The sequence below is a fragment of the Channa argus genome, chromosome 3 (genome assembly GCF_033026475.1).
Source record: "Channa argus isolate prfri chromosome 3, Channa argus male v1.0, whole genome shotgun sequence".
NCBI lineage: Eukaryota > Metazoa > Chordata > Actinopteri > Anabantiformes > Channidae > Channa > Channa argus.
This window is the reverse complement of record NC_090199.1, coordinates 260,905-276,661: the sequence shown is the minus strand read 5'-3', so window position 1 is coordinate 276,661 and position 15,757 is coordinate 260,905. Positions and strand designations below refer to the sequence as shown.

Below are 15,757 nucleotides of genomic sequence, written 5' to 3'. Positions count from 1 at the left end.
GCTACATCCACTGACATGGACCAAAAAAACAAGAAATGCACAAGTTTCTATGACAATAACATAAAATGAAATCAAAGAAATAAAAATTAGTTTTTGCTTTTGGTTTTTGATCTGACAGAATTTTAAGCTCTTATTAAAATCCTAATAAAAGTACAGGTGAAAGTTCTGTTAGATCATAAACAATCAGTCATATATTTTCATAGTCATTTTTTTTTGTTTTTACTTTTGTCAGTTACAAGTATTTTTTTTTTTTACTAATCAATAGGAATTTTGTCTAATTGTGTCTGAACACCCGCAGCTGCAGCTCCACTGTGCTGATTTTTCTTTTCAGATAATACAAAAAATATTCTGGTTACTAATAAAGAGATAATAAGCTTGAAATATACAACAATGATCTAACAGCAGTTTTTCCATTGGTTTTGTCTAAAAAAGACATTTAGCATGATTTTCTTTCATTAAAACAGATTTTAGATTATTTTATTCTCAGATGATTGTGACTTTATTTTCTTCTTCTTATGTCCAGAATTCAAAAAAGTTCAGCAGCATCAGTATATGATAAAAACATAAGATTACCAGGGAAAGATAGAACTACACTTGCAGCAGGTACAGTAGATCCCCAGTATTGGATTGGTTCTGGACCACTAACGAGGTCCTAGGAGGAGGTTTATCCTCAGTGAGAAGAATCAGAACTGACTTTACTGAAAGCACTGAAATTGATATTTCTGTAAAATGATATTTAGGATTTAGGTGTAATTTACAAAAAGAAGCTGTGTGTGGAGCTGGAGAAAAACTGCTGCTGTGTTCAAACTGCAGAACATGTTCCTCAGCTCATTAACAGCCACATCACAGCTGCTACCCAGACAAGTTCATACTTGTTTGTGGAATCCTAATAACAGGAAGTCTGCGTACAGACGACAATGGTGCAATGTTCACACTCACACACACACACAAACACAGACCCTAGCAGCTCCATATATTTACAGGTTGTGCGTGATTGGAGCGTTTCTGTTACCTGTTCTATTACATCACAGTCTGTTGAAGTGCGTAAGTTAGTTCCTGAAAGAATCATCTGGGTTGAGAAAGTAGGTCTCTGCTCTGCTGTAACAATTAGAAAATACACCAGAGAAAAATATTTCTGTTGTGTTGACTTTTTACTTCATCAGGTGAAGGTAAGGAAATCTGAAATTTAGCAGGGGGGTGGGGTTTGTTCTAAAACTTTATTGTCGACCGCATGTCTGCTGTGCTATAGTCAGACTGAAAACTGGTCCAAAAGTCAAAGGTCACTGTATAGTTAGTATATGTGACTGTAGACCTTAGTGGACAGGGTTTGGAGGTTTTTGCCGGTTTAATGTTACCAAATAAATCTTTTACTTTTAATTGTTCTTTGTGTCTTCTGCTCAAAAAAGATACAAAATGCCTCAGTTAATGTTATGACCTCATGTGTATTGGATTTGTGTCTCTAGGTTCAGCTTTTTGCACACTGCACACTGGTACCACAGACTCTCAGAATGGCGAACACAGCAGCTAATCTAACTGGGACACAGCCCAAAGCTGTCCTCTTCAACCAACAGGACTTTATACAGCTTCGCAGTGATTGTTTGAAGAGCGGCTCACTGTTCTGTGACCCGACCTTCCCAGGAAGCTCGACCTCTCTAGGAGACAGGGAGTTGGGACCCAACTCAGCCAAAACCAAAGGTGTGGTGTGGAAACGGCCTACGGTGAGTGGACGCAGCCTCTGATTCAGCAGCATCTTCAACTCCTCTTTGACACACTCAGACAGAGACACTGTTCCAACAAGACATTAACCTGCCATTTAGCTTTATCACATCTTTACATTTTGATTTACTGCAATTTACATTTACGTTGTTTTTGGACGGTGTCCAAGCTGTCCATCCTGTCCATCAGTTTGTCGACACAGCTTCCATTAAAAACATATACATTAACAAAGTACAGAAACTCTTTTATAAAATGTAACAGTTACCAATCTGTATCTTTGATCAACTGTAAAAGACGTCCAAAATGTCTTGTCTAAATGACAGAGGAGGTCAGTTTCTAACTCGTGACCACTCCTTCATTATATTGAATATCTTCACATATTAAGTATCACTGTCTTTGTTTTGGTGTAGCAGAGGTTCTGAGAAGCTCCCTGTGAGGCCCTGGAGTATAGTGCACTAAGGCACTTACAGAAAAGATGTAACTTTCCAAATAAAGCCATTAGATTGGAACAGGACGTTAGAGTTACACTTTGAATCATCTGGATTCAGCTGATTTTATTCTGTTTAAGGAAAGTAAACAGGAAGGAGCAGGAAGGTAGAGCGGTTGTCCACCAATCTCACAGTTGTTGGTTCAATCCCCGGCTCCTCCGGTCACATGTCGAAGTGTCCTTGAGCAAGACACTGAACCCCAACTTAGTTGCTCCCGGTGAGTGTTGGCCAGCTGCATAGCAGCTCCCCCATCGGTGTATGAATGTGTGTGTGATTGTGAGTGTGAATGGGTAAATAAGAAGCAGTGTAAAGTGCTTTGAGTATCAATAGGTAGAAAAGCGTTATATAAGTGCAGACCATTTAGACCATTTAAAGATAAAAAAAAGTAAAGATAAAAGTTCCTCCTGTTATTAAAAAAAGAGTCTGGCTCAAATCCTGTCAATCATTAAAATGTCAACTCTGAACACACCTGAGCCCTGCTGCTACACTTTGATCGGCTTTATCTTTGTTTACTTTGATCTGCTGCAGATTTGAACGTTTTGAACTCTTTTCAGTTCAAAGCTTTAATAAGCTCAAAAAAAAATACACAGCATAGTAATTTGATAAAGTTTATATATGCATCTTTTACTATAAATGATTCAATGTGAATCTCCAATAGTATAAATCCCAGTATCACAGTAAAGATTATGATCACAGCGTCATGATAACACCCTGCAGCTTATTCTTTAATATTTAGTTGTAGAATAGAATAAGATTTACATTAGATATTTTTTATAATTTTGGGATTATATAAACTTTTTAAATTATGAAAAGACATCTGGGCAAGACGCTGACCACCCAACAGCCCATTCACATCCCCAGCTGTGCATTGTCGGTCCAAGCCCGGTAGAAATTGGGGAGGGTTGCGGCAGGAAGTGCATCCTGTGTAAAAACTGTGCCAGATCAGCATGCGGACAATAATCCGCTGTGGCGACCCTGAATTTATGGGATAAGATGTCCGAAAGGACAAAAAAAAATATTTGTTCGCAGATAATCTGCATTTATCCAGAGTAAAAGAACATTTGTTATGTGATGAAGTCATCACCTGCTGTCTTGTCCAATCAGGAGCTGTGTACTGATCCTCAGTTTATTGTCAATGGAGCCACAAGAACCGATGTCTGTCAGGGGGCTCTAGGTGAGAGCACTCACTCACACACACACACACACACACACACACACACACACACACACACACACACACACACACACACACACACACACACACAAACCTACCTGTGTGGATCCAGGTGTAATCATGTGACCTTGGTATCAGGTGACTGCTGGTTGATGGCTGCCATGGCCTCTCTGACTCTGGACCCTCAGATTCTGAACAGAGTGGTACCTACTGGTCAGAGCTTCACTTCTCAGTATGTCGGCATCTTTCACTTCCAGGTGAGCATCATCATCCTCACTGCTGCAGACTCATCCTTCTCCCATCCTCCACTTACTACCTTTCTTCCAAACCTGACCTCATGTTTCCTGTTCCTGCAGCTGTGGCGTTTTGGGCAGTGGGTAGACGTGGTGGTGGACGATCGGCTGCCGACCAGAGATGGTAAGCTGCTGTTCAACCACTCAGCCCAGAAAAAAGAGTTCTGGAGCGCTCTGCTGGAAAAAGCCTATGCCAAGTAAGAGACACAGACAGAATTCTAGAAATAGTGGAAAAACACAGTGATGAAAACAAAAAGCTAAACAAAAGAGAAAACCAGAGAAAAAGTTTAAAATAGACCTGATTTTGTCAACTGTTATGTACGTGGCACCAAAACGGACAAAGGGGAGAAGGAGGGAGGGGTGGGACAACATGACGAAAGGGTAGTCTGTGTATGTGGCAGGTAAAGGCTCACTTTGGTTGGTGGGTATTACATTGCTATGGTAGAGGGCTCAAGAAAAGCGTTTAAAAGAAATGACCGCAAATACACTGAATAAAACAAGATTTGAAGTTCTTACTGCATCCACCTCTCCTGTGTCTCATCCTGCAGGGTAAATGGCTCTTATGAGGCTCTAATCGGAGGCTCTAGTATCGAAGGGTTTGAGGATTTCACTGGAGGAATCTCTGAGAGCTATGACCTAAAGGAGGCGCCGCCGTTCCTCTTCAACATTATGAGGAAAGCTCTGCAGCTCGGTTCGCTGCTCAGCTGTGATGTAAATGTTTAAAGCTTGACTCAAAAGCTGAGAGGGATTCACTGAAAAACTCTAGGTGCATTCTGTTTTCCCAGACAACACGTCCACAGGTTTGCAGATGTGGACACGTGTTGTCTTGAGACCAAGGTTAATATAGTTAATTAAAATCAGATTCTAAACTGACGCAAAATTAAGAATAAAACCACTCTAAACTGCCATACCTGTCTCTATAGACCGTGGACTTATAAAGAGAATTAGATATCAAATGGAAACCTGGAACCCATTTAAAATGACCTGGATAACCCCAACACTTCTGTGTTTGGAGCCAAGAGAGAATGTGCATTGGCAGCCTCCTCCATTTGTGTCTCCATGTACACATGAATGAGAATAGACTGAAATTACATACTGACGATGGGAAGTTTATCAGTTGGTAATGTATTAGTGCTGTGTTCCGATTTGTAATTCTGACAAAACTTCAAAATTTCCCTGCTTTTTGAAAGATCAAGAAATAAAAAGACAATAAAATCTGGAGAAACATTTAATAATGAGTTTATTTAGCTAAAGCGACACTCCGGGCAGGTTCTGTAAAGACAAACAAAAATATTCTCTGATTAGATTGTGCTAAGAAATGTCCGTCAAAGTTTTCTTCAGTATTTTGTCAGTGATTTGTCTGTCGTGATCTGTCTATCCATGTCAGATTTCCATCTCTTCTGACAAGGAAGTGGAGAAGGTCACTGATCAGAAACTGGTCAAAGGTCATGCTTACTCCATCACTGCAGTAGAGCAGGTGAGGCATCATGGGAAATCAGAGCAGAAACAGAAGCAGCTCCATGTAGCTATCGATGGTCTCAGAGTAACATGTCAGATTCTGCTCTGCAGGTCCATTACTGTGGTTCTCTGGTGGAACTGCTGAGAATCAGGAACCCCTGGGGGTACCGGGAGTGGACTGGAGCCTGGAGTGATAAGTGAGTGGAGCTCATGTGATCCTTTTGTTCACTGAAGTGAACTGAAGTCATGAGCATCAGTCCAGACTCTGTTCCAGGGTTAGCATGGAGTGGTAATAAAAAGTAGAAATACATTAGAAAAGTAACCAGCGCCATCTCTTTCCTCAGGTTTCTGTTACTCAAGATAATTATTATTTCTAATTATTTAGAAATAATTGAATAAATACTAAAAACTACAACTCTGGTAATTTATTTAAAACACCAGAAAAATCAGTTTGTGTGAGCACAGCACCACTCTGACTTCACTGTTTTATCATTTATCAGGTCAAAGGAATGGGACCAAGTTCTGCCAGAGGAAAAGCAGAAGCTGAACTACTCTGCTGAGGATGGAGAGTTCTGGTGAGTTTCTGGTTCTGGAATTCATGTCACACTGTTGGGGACATGTGGAAGGTTCTGAGCCACAGGCAAATTGCAAGAAAAGTTAAGAGGCAAAGGCAGGGCATAAATTATATTTACATTGAATTTTACATTGAGCAGATCACTCAAGTGGGTCAGTCAGATTGCCCATGCTTACAGGTTGTGTTTAGCCTTTTAACCACTCAGCTCAGCAGCCCAGTCCACACAAAATATTAAAGGAACAACTGAATGTAAATCAACCTCACAGAACATACATGCAGTTAAACACATAGAGGTCAGGAAATTAACTAGCAACTCTTCGAAATACACATATTTCCTGCTACCCATGTCTTCCCTGCTTAGAAGCAAAGGGAGTGTCTATGTTAAGATAAGTGAGACCAGAGGCAGATAGTTTCATGGTTGTTGCCATGTTAACATATCAGTGGACGGGTTTTCGCTGAATTCAAGGAAAGGATACAGCATACCTGTGAGGAAAGCAAAAGGTGACAGGACAGCGTGCCTGCTGAGGAAGCTCCAGTGTCAAGCCAACGTGGACACTAGGTCTGCGTTAGGTGAGAAAGCAGGAAACAAAGGGTGCATTTGATCACCCTGAACAGGCACATTGCTTTTGTAGGAAATTTATCACAACAGGAAGCTGGTGTAGATTCAGAGCTGTGTTGTTGCTGTTAACAACACTTTTCTGTCAGTGTAATCACTTTCTTCTTCAGGATGTCCTACAAGGAGTTCCTGCTCCAGTATTCCAGCCTTAAGATCTGCAACCTGACGCCCGACACACTGTGCAGTGACCAGGTTGGATGCTGGAACTGGGCTGTCTTCGAAGGAGAGTGGAAGGTTGGCTCTACGGCCGGAGGCTGCAGTAACTATCCCAGTATGACATTTTATCATTGTTTTCACATTCAGTCAGACACAACCGGGTGTCTCAAGTCTATTCATGTTTTTCAGGTAAAAGAGTCATGTGAAGTTTGTTGTTCTTGACATATTGGATTGGATATCATTACAGCATCATACAACTGCATAGCAACAATGTAAAAAGCTGTAAAAGTGCTTAAAAAAGTGTAAAAGTGCTGTCCCATAAAAACATCATTCTATAATTATAGAACAGCAGAACGAGATCGCATCACTCAGTGCAGGAACAATTGTTAGAACAGTAATGGTAGGTCATGTTCCACAGCATATAAAAAAAAAGTGTGGAGAATCGTTTGAATGATGCAACAATGCAAGGTCAACTTCAAAGATATTGCAGTGGTGTAATGTCGTATATGTGGAGGCAGACGGGGGGAGACTGTCCCTTCAGCACCCTCACCTCCTGAGGATAGAGGCTGTGAGTCAGTCTTGTGGTTCTGGCACATATGGACCTGTACCTTCTACCTGAATGCAGCAGATGGAAAAGGTCATGTGCAAGGTGGTACTGGTACTGGTCACAAAGGATGTTGTGCTTTCATCGCAGACAGCAGGTGGTATAGATAGTGCCCATCTCTGGAAGACTAGTCCCAATGATTTTCTGTTATTTTAATAATAACAGCTTATTTATTTATAACACACTTATCAAACAAAGTACAAAGTGCTGTACATTGGAAAGGAAAATAAAGATAAGTAAATTAATAATATCAGGTTAAATATAAAATCAAAGAAAGCATAAAGTAAAATACATCAAATGATATAGATAGAATATACTATTTATACTAAAACAAGAATCTCACAAATGCATTTTCAGACGAGACTTAAAAGATGACACTGAGTCAGAGAGCCTGATTTCCTCAGGCAAGTCATTCCAGAGTTTTGGAGCCATGATGGGAAATGCTCTATCCCGCCTGGTTTTTAACTGGAAAGTTGGAACAGACAACAATCCACTGTCTGATGATCTTAAGTTTTGTAATTGTAAATATGGAATTAAAAGAAGAAGGCCATTCTAGAGATTTGTTTTATATGTGAGGTAATGGACAAATCCTAATAAAAAAGAACTCCAAGTTTCCTTGCATTAGTATTGGAGGCCAGACTTATCCCATCTTGAGTAACAATATGGTTGGACATCATATTTCTGAGATTATTGGGCCAAAATACTATGACTTCAGTTTTGTCTGAGTTTAGAAGTAAAAAATTGTGGGACATCCAGGCTTTTATGTCTTGTAGAAATGCTTGAAGCTTGATTAACTGATTTTTCCATCTGGTTCCATAGATAGATATAGCTGGGTATCATCAGCATAGCAATTGAAATGTATGGAGTGTTGTCTAATAAAGTTGCATAAAGGAGACATATATAAAGTAAAAAGTATTGGTCCTAACACAGAGCCTTGTGGAACTCCATAGCTAACTAACTTGTGTGCATGGAGGATTCATCATTAACATGTAACAAATTGAAATCTATCAGACTGATAAGATTTAAACCAACCTAGTGCAGTTCCTTTAATCCCAATTTCATCTTCCAGTCTCTGTAATAAATGGTTGTGATCAATGGAGTCAAAGGCAGCACTAACATCTAACAAAACAAGTATAGAGGCTAGTCCATTATGTGATGCCATGAGAAGATCATTGGTTATTTTTACCAGTGCTGTTTCTGTACTATGATGAACTCTAAATCCTGACTAAATCCTGAATACAAATTATTCCTGTACAGATGGTCACATAGTTGCTTTGCAACTACTTTTGCAAGGATTTTAGAAATAAAGGGGAGATTGGAAATTGGTCTGTAATTGGCTAAAACATCTGGGTCAAGACTGTTTGTTTTTTTAAGTAGAGGATTAGTTACAGCTACCTTATAGGCCTGTGGTACATAGCCTGGTATTAAAGATAGATTGATGATGTCTAATAAGAATTTATCAATTAAGGGTAAATCTTCCCTGAGCAGTCTAGTTGGAATAGGATCTAGAAGACAGGTTGTTAGTTTAGATGAGGTAATTGAAGTTAGCTCAGAGAGATCTATGGGTAAAAGGCAGTCTAAGAATGATTACAGCCTTATTGATGATTCTAGCACTGTTGTACATGAGGGTCTATCTTTAATATTTGGGCGGAGGATCTGGTGAATTCTTTCTCTAATAGCTACAACATCCAGTTTCTAATATCAGAGATCCAATCTTGTAGAGAACTCAGCCAACTATGGTCCGTAGTAGTAATAGGGTGTAATAGAGTAATAGAGTGTCATTGGCATAACAGTAAAAATAAATATTATGTCTGCATATAACATCACCCAGTGGAAGCGAGTAGATTGAGAAAAGAATTGGCCAAGTATCGATCCTTGGGGAACACCATACTCAGAGAGGGGATGACATAATTTTCAATGGAGACACAAGATTTCCTATTAGACAAATATGAAGCAAACCAGTTTAATGCTGTGCCTGATATACCCACCCAGTGCCTCAGTCTTTCCAACAGAATATTATAATCTACTGTGTCAAATGCAGCACTAAATCCAACAGCACTAGGATAGAGCACAAGCCAGAGTCAGCATTAATTAGAAGGTCAATTGTAACACGTAAAAGAGCTGTATCTGTGCTGTGTTTTTTGTGAAAACCTGATTGGAACCTTTTGAAACAGTTATTTGTCTCCAAAACTGTCAGTAACCACTGTGTGACCCATTGTTCTAGAATTTTAGAGACAAATGGACAGTAGCTGTCCAGGATAGAAGGATCGAGACCAGGTTTCTTGAAAATGGGCTGTGTGCAGGGAACTTTGAAATGATCAGGGACACAACCAGTACTCAGTGATTTGTTCAATATGATATGCAAGTATAGTGCTATACAGTCTAACATTTCCAGTAAAAACTTTGTTGGAGTAATGTCAAGTGGACTAGTTGATGTTTTCATATGAGATAATGTATATAGTAAATTAAACATTTCAAGGGGAGATAAATAATTCAGGGAGCTCTGATAAGGACAGACCACAGAAATAACCCCACATCCAGAAGGATTTTGAGTGAGACCACACACAATTTTCTCCATTCTGTAAACAAAGTGTGATAAAACTTATTGCATCAGCAATACAATTGGCAGAGGCATAAGGGGGTAGAGGGTTAACCAGCCTTTCAACAGTACGAAATAGAAATCTGGGATTTTGACGATTGGCATAGATCTGAGAAGTAAAAGGTTCTGGCATCTTTCATCATCCTATTGAAAATCCATAAGTTCTTTGTTTAAAATAAAATGTACTGCAAGACCAGATTCCTTCCATTTATGCTCAGCCCTTCTACATACTCGTTTACAATTTCATATGTTCTCAATAATCCATGGTTGCTTCCAGGTCAATGGATCAGGTCTGTTTCTTAAAGTACCTATACGTTCTAAGGTTGACATGCAAAGTGGACTAAAAGAATCAACCATTTAATTCATGATGGTAGAGTCAATGAATGCCATGTCCGCAGAATTAAAAAGTGTACAAATATCAGGGAGGGATTTGTAGGACCCAGAAAGGAGCAACGAAGGAGTAGGAAGGCAAGAACACTTTATTTAAAGGTAAAAGTAACAGGTGGGACAATCAGGGATGGTGATTAAGAGTATGGATGCAATGTGAAGGTGACCAGGGGAAGGATAACAGACATGGCGAGTTGCAGTAAAGGCACGGAATAGTGGGTAACAGAGTGTGTACTAGTGAAGGGGAGGAGTAGTTGCGCTGCAGTATATCCAGGGTGAGCGGTGTAATGCCAACAGGAACCCAGGGAGACAGACAACTAAACACAACTGGAAGAAAACACAACAGCAGTAAAACAGAGTAAAAACTGAAGAGGACAAAGTAACAAACGAACAAAGTATCAACTAAAACGCAGAAACTCAGTCATGCACAAAATCCTCTTCTAACAAATAATCCATAAGGTTTTGCAGTTGATATCAAAAAGATACAAAAAGTCACTTACTGCTGGGTGAAAAAACAGGTGTCCTCAGGAAACAGTCATCGGGTAAAAATGCAAAACAAAGTAATCAACAGGATAACACAAAGTCTATAAGTCAGAACAAAAACCAGAAAACACAGCAAGAGAAAATACCTTGAGATATAATCACACTTCAGAATACTTAGGTCAAAATAGCAACTTGTTGCTTGGGAAAAACAGGGATAAGTGGGATACCTCAGCTATGTAAATTAGCATCAAGATTATCTGAAAAAGAAACTAGCAGGGCGAACAAGTTGAGAGGTGGAGGAGAAAAATGACCTGGTTAGCAGGTTAAAACTGGAAGTGAACAGCAGGAGGAACTGTTTAGTATGGGCAAGTTTGTTTCCCAGAGGTAATCTGGAATGAACATGCCTGGTAGCAGGTGGGAGTGGACCTAGATCAGTAGGAAAAACAAAATCACAACTGCAAAGGTGAGAGACAGCGGAATAATTAGTAGGGGGAATCGATCTATACGATAGACAGGAAGCTGAGGAGACAGGATTTTAAGTGGCGAGGTAGTCAATTGTAGCCTAACTAACCCAAGAATCCCAAGAATAAATGAGACTGTGGCTCCTGGGACACAGTGAGTAGCTGCATTGAAAATTCTAATGTTCCTGACAATGGAGTCCCAATATTAAAGTGGTTAGAGAGAAGAGGCTGAGGAGAGTGGCCACCAAAGCCTAGGCTACCTCCAGAATTGTCGCAGGCCACCGAGAGGGAATCCCGATCCCGGGCCAAGATGTCCAGAACTTCAGGTTCTGGAGATGGGTCGTTCCACATCGGAGCAGTTTCCCCAGGCCTAGGAGGGGAATCCGAACTGTCTCTGAGCTTAAGGCACCTCCAGAGCGCCTAAGCACAGCCTTTCTGTGGATCCTGCGACATGCGGACGAGGCAGAACCCCGCGACAAGGGCCGGAAATTCGATTTCACTGTGAGAGGTTGAGTGATCTGAATGCTAGCCATGTTGTCAGGTGGGCAGGCTGAACTGTCGGCGGACACAATGGTGGGGTTTCCAGATCTGGCAGAGCCAAAGGAGCATTGTTTGGGTGGCTTGAGGCATCGCTGGATAAGACAAGCGGTAGGAGAGGCCCACGCCGGTGAGTGAAGCGAGTCAATCTCACGCACATGGACCACCAGTTCGGACAAGGTGTTAAGCAGGAAGAAGGCCGCGAACAAGTCTAGGGATCCCACATAGTCATGTCATGAAGGGCTGCACTGATAGAGGTGATCTGTTTGGACTGGCTAGTGGCTACATCAAAGCAAGGAATCTTTTTTTTGCAATTCATCAGAAAGCTGGCAGATGTTCCCGTAAGGTCAGCAATCGTGTTGTTTGCTATCTGGAGTAGCAGGTTGTTGTCAGCAGCAGCAGATTTTCAGCATCTCATAGGGGAGGCTGGGACCCGTGATGTGGACACCGACATGTTGTAGATGGTATTGAACTTGTCTGCTAGCTCAGCTGCACATTCTTTTAGCAACTGTCCCAGCACTCCATCTGGTCTGGCTGCTTTCTTTGGGTTGATGTTATAAAAACCAAGTCTCACTTCATGTGTGCTCAGAACTGGGGAAGTGTCCCGGGCAGGACGTATTTCTAACGTCTTTACCACGGGCCTAGCAGTTTTGATTATTGGTGTGTAACATGGATGTAACAGAAGAGAGAGGTGATTTGACAGGAAAAATGATAAACGGTCTGCACTTATATAGCTCTTTTCTACCTGTTTGGATAAAGCATACTCATAGCGCTTTACAGTGCTTTTCATTCAGCCATTCACACTCTCACACTCTCACACAATGATGGGGGTGCAACTATGCAGCTTACTGTGTGAAGTGTCTTAAGATAATTTAATTGTGAATTGGTGCTACCTATACGTAAATAAGGTTGAATTGATAATTGAATTTCTCACTGAAAGCAAAGACATGGTACAAACTGACCTGTTTTCTCTCTGTAGAGACGTTCTGCCTCAACCCTCAGTTTTTCATTAGGCTGGAAGACGTGGACGATGACCCTCACGATGGAGTGGATGGCTGCACCATCCTGATCAGTCTGATGCAGAAAGACACTCGCAAGAAGAGAGAAGAACTCAGTAACATTGGATTTGTGATCCACAAGGTAAAACTCAAGATGAAACATGACCAACGGAAAGACGTCCAGAGTCATTAGCTGTAGAGTAAAAACATGTGACTGATGTTTTCAGTCAGGGATCAGCCTCTTCCAATTTCATCAGTTTCTATATCAGTCATTTCCAAACAAGTGCAGACTTTCTGTCTGTTAACTACATTACAACTAACATTTATTTCTGTCTGACCTCATATTTCATATCATATTTCATATTTCCTTCCTGCTGTTACCCATATGTTTTTCTTCTCGCAGGTTCCTGATGAGGTGGGTTCATACACAATCAGAAAACTGACCTGTTGCCAATGCACCTCATTCTTTGAGAGATGTACAGGTGTTTTCCTTTAGCTTCACACAACTGTCCTGTGTTTAGTTATATCAGTTTTATGGAAACAAAATCAGTATTAAGTAACTAAGTAAAGCTTTAAAAAAAAATTAATTTCTCAGCATCAATATTTGATATGTTGTCTTTGTATTATGTACAATCTAAAGTAGGTTTTAAAAAATCTTGTCTGTACTGATCTGCTTCTTGTCCACCTACTTTATCATAATCCCTTCCTGGATCCAAACTCTCCATTTCTGAGCTCTTCATCATTCACCTTTTCTCTCACCATTCTGACCATCGCTTGGACTGTTTCTCCATTCCTGGAACTCTTTTTCCGTCTTACCTGTTTTCCTGTGTCACTCTAGCTCCTTGACTTATTCTCTTGGCAGCCATCTAGTTATCACTTATTGTATGTACACATCACTCGCTTCACTTATTTTCCTGGGTCACCTGACCCTGTGTTACCTGAGGTATCCATTTGTTTATTTTTTCACTCTCACTTTGTAGTTGTAGATATTGGTTTCTATGTAGTAGTAGTATTTCTTGTGTACATAGCCACTTATTGAATTAATATTCATACCTTGTTTTTCTAGTTTTTGACAGAATAATAACTGATTTAGTTAATCTACTTTATTCCGTCTTTCTGACAGCTCTCCTGACTCTACTATTTATTACTGTACTGTTTGATGAGACTCAATCCAGTATCCTGCCTCAACCGTTTACATTTATTGATTTAGCAGATGCTTTTATCCAAAGCGATTACAAGTGAAGTACAAGGCAGCAAAAACTAAGTCAAGGAAAGAACATCAAAGCAAAGTCCTATCAGAAAGGTGTTCACATTTCACGAGATGCAAGTGCGAGAAAGAGCAGAAAGGAAGTTTTTTTTTTTGGTTTTGTTTTTGTTTTTAATAGATTTAAGTGCATAGGAAGATGCGGAAGAGTTTTATTTTCAGCGTTTTTTGGAATATTGAGAGAGAGTCAGCTGAGCGTGCAGAGTTTGGTAGCTTGTCCCACCATCGTGGGATGATTGCGCTCAAACACTTAAACCTAAACCCTAAATCCCTCACAAATAGCTTTATTAAATGCAGAATAATACCAACACACAGTCACAGACTGGGTCACATTCTGGGGTATGAACACTCTTCTTCTTCTGTGGTCAGTATAAAGGTCGCACTAACATCCGACTGGGTCCTGATATCCTGTTGAAGAGAAATCCTGTGGCTCGCATTAAGATCTTCAGGAACCTGAGGGAGGTGTGCGAACGCTTCAAGCTGCCTCCCGGAGACTACGTCCTCATCCCCTCCACCTTTGAACCAAACCACGGGGGAACCTTTATCCTGCGGGTGTTCACCGAGAAAGAAGCCCATACCAGCCTGATACCGTGACACTAGAATTAGTGAGGTGTGTACATGGTCTGACTTGTGCTGGACCAGTAACTCCCATGAATACAGAGTGATGGGATTTTAAATTCAGCTCTAAAGCTTCTCTGTGAGCAGGTTCTGACAGCTCATCTTTAAATCAGAACCGGTGTATTATTGGGTGTATTCATGATGTTTTTATGTGTTTTAATATGTCTCTGTGTATGTTTTTGTTATAGTTGTGATGTGCTGTGCGACACTGTGTCTGACTACTGATTGCACTAAGGCACTTATTACCTGGATCCGGTGTATTCAGTCAATCAGAAGCTGAAAGATACCTTCGTAGACGAGGGTGGAATGGGGTGAAATCTTCCATGCTTCTGATTGACTGAGCCCGCCTAATCTAGCTAATCAGCAGTGGGTGGTTATTTGAGGTTATTTGGAAATCAAAAAAGGGGTTCTTAAGGGTTGAGAATCCCTGTTTTAATCAGTTTATTCATGAGTCCAAGTAAACTACCTCTAGGCATTTCAGACATCCTGCATTAGCAGGAATGGCACGGACATGAGGCTAAAGTTGCCTCTTATCACCAAAATTTAATTCAGTTCCAAGTCCAAGTAAATATTTGTGCCAATTTTAAAAAAATCAGCTGCATTCCACAAATGCTACATTGAAGAGAATGCGATGTACATATTAACCACCTGATGCTTTTGTCCCTGGGTGATACTGACGTGAAGACATAAAAATTGGAAAAATAGTAGTGTTACTGCATATTACTTGGCATATAGGTTTAGTCTGTATTTTAGAAAAAGAAAATAGGTTTTTTATTGTCATTGAGCACATTTACATGTGCTACAATAAAATACTTTTTAAAATAATTTTTATTGTGCAGCAGAGACTACAACCTACAACACAGCTTCATTATCACCTTGATTGTTCAACTCTTTTTCTTTATGCAGTGGCCTGCCTCGCTGTGAACAGACTGTAATAAAACAGATTCAATTGAACTGTGTTCTTTTTTGATTTCTTTACAACGCATTTAAACCAAAATGAAATGAATAAATTATGTTGAAGTTTACAATTTAACAGCAGAATGTGTTTCATTTAGAGAGATGGATGGTGACAGTGTGGACCGTGTCTGTATATCTGATTTAGTGCTTAGTACAGATAAAGTCATTATAGTGGGTGACTTTAACGTTCATGTAGATGCTGACAGTAACTGCCTCAACACTGCATTTATTTCATTATTAGATTCAATTGGTTTATCCCAAAATGTAAATAAACTCACTGTTTTAGTCACACGTTAGACCTTGTCCTTATGTATGGAATTGAAGCGGATAATTTAACAATATTTCCTCACAACCGTCTTCTGTCTGACCATTTT

At 40.2% G+C, this 15,757-nt stretch overlaps 1 protein-coding gene across 3 annotated transcripts; it reads left to right on the top strand.

Moving 5' to 3' along the window:
* Positions 1–986: 986 nt before the first annotated feature.
* Positions 987–15,450, top strand: LOC137123384 (calpain-2 catalytic subunit-like). Of its 3 annotated transcripts, none has more exons than XM_067497034.1 (13): positions 987–1,169; positions 1,464–1,718; positions 3,309–3,378; positions 3,517–3,635; positions 3,735–3,868; positions 4,220–4,382; positions 5,059–5,148; positions 5,241–5,326; positions 5,630–5,704; positions 6,430–6,590; positions 12,526–12,686; positions 12,948–13,026; positions 14,178–14,315. In XM_067497034.1, exons 2-13 carry the CDS (start codon positions 1,509–1,511, stop codon positions 14,180–14,182), a joined length of 1,353 nt encoding a protein of 450 aa, XP_067353135.1. In that variant the 5' UTR covers positions 987–1,169; positions 1,464–1,508; the 3' UTR covers positions 14,183–14,315. The 3 variants fall into 3 exon arrangements, with proteins under 3 accessions (XP_067353135.1, XP_067353133.1, XP_067353134.1); XM_067497032.1 differs by having other exon boundaries at positions 989–1,169; positions 12,948–12,959; positions 14,178–15,450; XM_067497033.1 differs by lacking the exon at positions 12,948–13,026 and having other exon boundaries at positions 989–1,169; positions 14,178–15,450.
* The last annotated feature ends 307 nt before the right edge of the window (positions 15,451–15,757 follow it).